Source organism: Amblyomma maculatum, chromosome 1 (genome assembly GCF_055883805.1).
Source record: "Amblyomma maculatum isolate TAMU_Amacu chromosome 1, ASM5588380v1, whole genome shotgun sequence".
Taxonomy (NCBI): Eukaryota; Metazoa; Arthropoda; class Arachnida; order Ixodida; family Ixodidae; genus Amblyomma; species Amblyomma maculatum.
Genome location: NC_139344.1, coordinates 70,713,056 through 70,720,121, shown reverse-complemented (window position 1 = coordinate 70,720,121; position 7,066 = coordinate 70,713,056). Strand labels below are relative to the sequence as shown.

At 42.9% G+C, this 7,066-nt stretch overlaps 1 protein-coding gene across 1 annotated transcript; it reads right to left on the bottom strand.

Moving 5' to 3' along the window:
* Positions 1–4,949: 4,949 nt before the first annotated feature.
* On the bottom strand, positions 4,950–5,581 carry LOC146202767 (uncharacterized). Its single transcript, XM_084585047.1, has one exon. The coding sequence runs from the start codon at positions 5,579–5,581 to the stop codon at positions 5,030–5,032; it is 552 nt and encodes a 183-aa protein (XP_084441173.1). The 3' UTR covers positions 4,950–5,029.
* Positions 5,582–7,066: the final 1,485 nt, after the last annotated feature.

The window sequence follows — 7,066 nt, the reverse complement described above, 5'->3', positions numbered from 1 at the left end:
TGAGTCAAATGCTTTTTCGTAATCATCATCATCATCATCATCAGCCTGACTATACCCACTGCAGGGCGAAGGCCTCTCCCATATTTCTCCACTTAACCCGGTTCTGTGCTAGCTGCATCCACTTGACCCCTGCGAACGTCTTAACCTCATCCGCCCACCTAACTTTCTGCCGCCCCCTGCTACGCTTTCCTTCCCTTGGAATCCAGTTTGTTGCCCTAAGCGACCATCGGTTATTCTCTCTTCGCACTACATGTCCTGCCCATGCCCATTTCTTCTTCTTAATTTCCGCTAGAATGTCGGTAACCTGAGTTATTTCTCTGACACACTCTGCACGCTTTCTATCTCTTAATGTTACGTCTACCATTTTTCGTTCCATAGCCCTCTGGGTTGTCCTCAACTTAAGTAGAACTCTCTTGGTTAGCCTCCACGTTTCAGCCCCATAGGTGAGTACAGGGAAGATGCAACTGTTGTATACTTTCCTCTTGAGCGATACCGGTAAGCTGCTAGTAATAATCTGCGAGTGCTTCCCAAATGCGCTCCATCCCAATCTTATTCTTCTTGTTATTTCCTTTTCATGGTCCGGATCTGCGGTTACTATCTGTCCTAAGTAGACATATTCGCCTACTACTTCCAGTACTTCGCTACCTAAAGTAAACTGCTGTTCCTTCCCGAGGCTGTTGAACATTACCTTAGTCTTCTGCATATAGACTTTCAAGCCTTTTTCCTGTCTAGGTCATCAATCATTATTTGCATTTCATCCCCCGAATTGCTTAGCAAGGCAATGTCATCAGCAAATCGCAGATCACTGAGGTATTCTCCATCTACCCTTATCCCTAACTGCTCCCATTCCAAGTCTCTGAATACTTCCTCTAAGCAAGCTGTGAAAAGTACTGGGGAGATTGTGTCTCCTTGCCTAACACTTTTCTTTATGGGAATTTTGTTACTTTCTTTATTGCGAACTGTGGTTGCTGTGCAGCCACTATATATTGCCGCGAAACCTTCAAAAGTGTATTTGTTGTTTTTTTAACAGCCGCCGGCATACAGGCTTATCACACTGATTCTGGACCGCGTATCAGTTCTGTAATCTTTGTTTGTTAATGCTCGATGCCGCGAGTCACACCTTTATCAGTTTCGTGGTAGCGCCAGATGCACCGAGATCTGTCTCGAAGGTTCCGGCCACTCGGGTGTCTTTCCACAATGTTCCAGCCCGTGCTGGTAGCTGTTTGCGACGTTATCTAGATTGTTCTGTGCAGCCTTTAAATTGAGCGTTGACAGTGTGATGAGCATTCTTTGTACGACGATCGACGAGCACGTTTGTTTCTATCGCCGCCGCCGAGTTGCTTAGTTCTTTTGCGGGCGCAAGTCAGCCCAAATAAAGTTTCTTTAGTGCAATAATCGACCCTTCATTTTTGTCGTCGACCTCGTCACCCCTACGTGACAATATATCTTCCAGCACTTTATTATTTATTTATTTTATTTTTTTATTTTATGGGGTTTAACGTCCCAAAGCGACTCAGGCTATGAGAGACGCCGTAGTGGAGAACTCCGGAAATTTCGACCACCTGGGGTTCTTTAACGTGCACTGACATCGCACAGCACACGGGCGCTTTGCTTTTCGCCCCCAGCGAAAAGCGGCCGCCGAGGCCGGGATTCGGTCCCGCGTCCTTGGGAGCAGTAGTCGAGCGGCGTAACCACTGCGCCACCCCGGCGGGGCCTTCCAGCACTTTCACGTACGGCCCGTCTACCCCCTGATTTCGCAATGCCTCCATCACCACCGAGATTTCAAGTGAGTCAAATGCTTTTTCGTAATCATCATCATCATCATCATCATCATCAGCCTGACTATACCCACTGCAGGGCGAAGGCCTCTCCCATATTTCTCCACTTAACCCGGTTCTGTGCTAGCTGCATCCACTTGACCCCTGCGAACGTCTTAACCTCATCCGCCCACCTAACTTTCTGCCGCCCCCTGCTACGCTTTCCTTCCCTTGGAATCCAGTTTGTTGCCCTAAGCGACCATCGGTTATTCTCTCTTCGCACTACATGTCCTGCCCATGCCCATTTCTTCTTCTTAATTTCCGCTAGAATGTCGGTAACCTGAGTTATTTCTCTGACACACTCTGCACGCTTCCTATCTCTTAATGTTATCCCTACCATTTTTCGTTCCACAGCCCTCGGAGTTGTCCTCAACTTAAGTAGAACTCTCTTGGTTAGCCTCCACGTTTCAGCCCCATAGGTGAATACAGGTAAGATGCAACTGTTATATACTTTCCTCTTTAGAGATACCGGTAAGCTTCTAGTCAATCTGTGAGTGCTTTCCAAATGCGCTCCATCCCAATATTACTGTTCTTGTTATTTCCTTTTCATGGTCCGGATCTGCGGTTACTATCTGTCCTAAGTAGACATATTGGCCTACTACTTCCAGTACTTCGCTACCTAATGTAAACTGCTGTTCCTTTCCGAGGCTGTTGAACATTACCTTAGTCTTCTGCATATTGATTTTCAAGCCTACCTTTCTACTTTTCCTGTCTAGGTCACCAATCATTATTCGCAGTTCATCCCCCGAGTTGCTTAGCAAGACAATGTCATCAGCAAATCGCAGATTACCGAGGTATTCTTCATCTACCCTTATCCCTAACTGCTCCCATTCCAAGTCTCTGAATTCTTCTTCTAAGCAAGCTGTGAATAGTACTGGGGAGATTGTGTCTCCTTGCCTAACACCTTTCTTTATGGGAATTTTGTTACTTTCTTTATGCAGAACTATATATATGGTTGCTGTGCAGCCACTATATATATCTTCCACCACTTTCACGTACGGCTCGTCTACCCCCTGATTTCGCAATGCCTGCATCACCGCCGAGGTTTCAACTGAGTCAAATGCTTTTTCGTAATCAATGAATGCTATGTATAAGGGCTGGTTATATTCAGAGCATTTTTCTATCACCTGATTGATGGTATGGATATGATCGATAGTAGAGTACCGTTTCCGAAAACCTGCTTGATCCTTTGCTTGACTGAAGTCTAAGGTTGTGCTGATTCTATTAGCGATTACCTTAGTAAATACCTTATACGTAACAGACAGTAAGCTGATTGGTCTTAATTTTTAAGGTCCTTAGAGTCCCCTTACTTATGAATGAGGATGGTTCCGGTACCGTCGATGACATCAGGCACTGCGTATACAGGGTGGCTAGCTTTTCTAACACGATATCCCCCCCGTCCTTCAGCAAATCTGTAGTTATCTGATCCTCTCCAGCTGATTTCCCCCTTTTCATAGTTTCTAATGCTTTCTTGACCTCGTCCTTCGTAACTGGTGAAACGTCTGACTGTTTTTCCCTACCGCCAATCTCCTTACGGTCCTGACTACTTTGGCTACTGTAGAGATCTGTATAGAACTCCTCGGCTATATTGGCTATATTGTCCATATTTGTGATGACGCTGCCCGCCTTGTCCCTTATCGCATACATCTGGTTTTTGCCTATGCCCAATTTCTTCTTTACCGCTTTAAGGCTTCACCCGTTCTTTAAAGCATGCTCAATTTTTATCATGTTATACTTCCTTATATCGGCCACCTTGCGTTTACTGATCAGCTTTGATATCTCGGCCAATTCTATCTGGTCTGTTGGATTGGAAGCATTCATACTCTGGCGTTTCTTAATCAAATCTTTCGTGTCCTTAGACAGCTTACCGGTATCCTCTCTAACTATCCTACCACCTACTTCTACCGCACATTCAGTAATGATATCTCTGAAATTATTGTTCATTGCTTCAGGGTAATGTCGCCATCCTTGTTTAGAGCTGAATATCTATTCTGTAGCGAGATCCTGAACTCTTCTGCCCTCCCCCTCATCGCTAATTCGTTGATGAATTTCTTTCTTACTAATTTGCTGCGTTCCTTCTTCAGATTTAGGCTAATTCGGGACCTCACCATCCTGTGGTCACTGCATCGCACTGTCCCGATTACCTCTACATCTTGCATAATGGCGGGGGTTGAACACATTATGAAGTCAATTTCATTTCTAGTCTCCCCGTTAGGACTTTTCCATGTCCATTTCCTGTTCTTCCGTTTGCTGAAGAAGGTATTCATGATTTGTAAGTTATTGCGCACTGCAAACTCAACTAGAAGGTCCCCCCTGCTATTATTCCTAGAACCAATGCCATAGTCGCCTACTGCCTGGTCTCCTGCCTGCTTTTCCCCTACGTTGGCATTGAAGTCGCCCATTAGTACAGTATACTGCGTCTTTACTTTTCGCTTTGCCGATTCTACATCTTCATAGAAGCTTTCGACTGCCTGGTCATCATAACTACATGTAGGTGCATAGGCCTGTACAACCTTCAGTTTATACCGCTTATTAAGCCTAATTACGATGCCTGCCACCCTCTCATTAATACTATAGAATTCATCTATATTACCCGCTACTATAGAATTCATCTATATTACCCGCTATATACTTATTGACAAGGAAACCTACTCCTAGTTCTCGCCTCTCCGGTAAACCTCGATAACACAGTACATGCCCATCCTTTCAGTACAGTATATGCCTCATTCGGCCTCCTAACCTCACTAAGCCCTATGACACCCCATTTCATACCCTCTAGTTCCTCTAACAGCACTGCTAAACTAGCTCCACTAGCTAGGGTGCTAGCGTTAAACGTTGCCAGGGTCAGTTTCCAAACACATGCTACATCCCGGTTTTAATATCGTATCTGATTACAGCACAATAGATACCAATTACGAAGTTTTGAGCATCCTGAAGGGAAAGAATATGAATTAATGAATGAATGTTTATTCCGCTTTTGTTGTACAAAAAGCGCGGGTGACGAAAAAAAAGCAGTTTCGCAATCACCGCTTGACGGGCTTCGCCACCCGTAAAGTCGACGATGAACAGCAGCGGCAGTTTGTGCGATATAAAATGAACAATTCACGCGTTACAAAATGAGACAGTGCTTTGAAACAGAAGAAAAATTATACAATGACAAGGAAAAAGTAAAATTATGAATTGTCGATAGACGCATTCCTTATCAATACAACCTAATCAGTGAACATTTCTCGGAGGAAAGAAAAAGTCATTTTGTTCATGTTGCTGTAAAGAAAAGTGTTCAAACACATTGGCAGTATATATTTCAACATAGCAAAACCATAGTTTGTTCTACATCTGGGTACCTCAAACATTTCAGGGTTTCTTGTAGCATAGGGCGTGTTGTGTGGCACCAGCTGTACAATGCGGGACAAAAATGGGTCATTTCGTGCGGTATGCTGTTTATAAAAACAAGCAAACCTGTACTCGAACAACTTAAGTACTGGAATTATTTCGTATTTCATCCGTATGGGACGGGTTGGGGCGTCATAGGAGGAATTTGTTATAACGCGTAGCAATTTCTTCTGCAGAACAAAAAGCTTTTGCAAATTGGACGTAGTGGTATTTCCCCACACCAAATATCGGTATCCTAAGTAGGAGAAAAAGAATGCATAATAGAGGTCAAGCTTCGTTTTCATTGGTAGAATATATTTATTAAGAGATATAATACCTATGAATTTAGAAAGCTTAGTGTAGACCTTGTTTATCTGAGTATCCCATGACATTGTGGGTGTAAAATCTATGCCAAGTGATGTGAATGATTGGACATATTCGACTTTTGAGCCGCCGAAAAATATAGGTGGCGCATTCCCTACTAGCTTGCCCTTAGCATGAAATATTATTGCCTGTGTTTTTTCTTTGTTTACCGTCAAAGAATTTAAGCATGACCATTCCTTCAAAGAAGCGAGTACCTTGTTCGCAGAGTCCGTTAGTTGATTAATATCAGTAGAGGAGCAGAATAACCTGGTGTCGTCAGAGTAAAGCTGACACATCCTCATGGAAGTGTGTCAGCTTTTTTTGGTTTCTTGGAGGGTTTATTGTATTTTGCAAATATGAATGGATATATGCTTACTATCGGCGGAGATCTAAATTCTGACATTTGAAAAACCTCAAACGCTTCTAGTGAACTGCTTACGATTTTAGAGTGTAACGACTATTGCAATAGAATAACTACTCCCACTCGCTTTACACTCGAGACATGTTCCTTAATCAACATGTTTATTACTAAGGGGCCAGACGAAACCGTCATAACTAACGTAATCAGCTCCGATATCAGCAACCATTTGCCTATCATTTTATTTTTGAATCAACGTTCGTCATATCAGACACGCACAATGCCCCAACTGACGCACCGTGAGATTTGCAATCGCACGATGGAAACATTTAGACAAAACATTTTATCTGAAAATTGAAGTGCTGTATTTTCCTTCACAGATGCCGATAAATCATGCGAAATATTTTTAGACATCTTCAAAAAGCACTACTACGCATGTTTACCAATAAGAACACAAGGGCACATAAAAAGTCACGTAAGCCTTGGATTTCCAGGGAGCTCCTAAACCTCATTCGTGTAAAAAGTAGAATATATCAAACATTCATACACAGTCGGGACGAACAGAAGATGCATGAATTTAGAGCATTTAGGAACAAATTAAATAGCTACATAAAAAAAAGTCTAGAGAAAATTATTACAAACAAATGTTTCAGACACGTGGACTTTATAAAAGTGACGTAATGTGGAAAAACCTAAATAAGGCTCTCAATAGGCAAACGGCACTTAGCAGCAATACCTGCATTGTAATTAATGGCATTGAAGTTGCAGGGACGATCGCCTTGCAAACAAATACAACAATTTTTTTGTCGAAATAGGTAGTTCTAAACCTTCTCCAGAAGCAGCACTTTGCATCCTGCCTTTGCCACAACCAATTTTTTTCCACCCTACGAGTGTCTCGGAAGTTACTTCACTTTTCCAAGCAATTAAATATAGCTACAGCCACGATGCAAATGGCATAGAAGTCAGGCCGGTTAAATACGTACTTGACATAATTGCTCCTATGTTAACACATATTTATAACTGCTCACTTTCCACAGGTGTTTTTCCCAACAGTATAAAAACGGCAAGGGTAATTGCTATCCACAAGCATGGCGACGAAAATGCGCTTAGCAATTACCGGTCAGTTTCAATACTGCCTATTTTTTCTAAGGGCCTT

What these genes read in the sequence shown, in the direction of transcription:
- LOC146202767 (XM_084585047.1), bottom strand. Translation starts at nt 5,581, where the DNA reads ATGTCATGGGATACTCAGATAAACAAGGTCTACACTAAGCTTTCTAAA.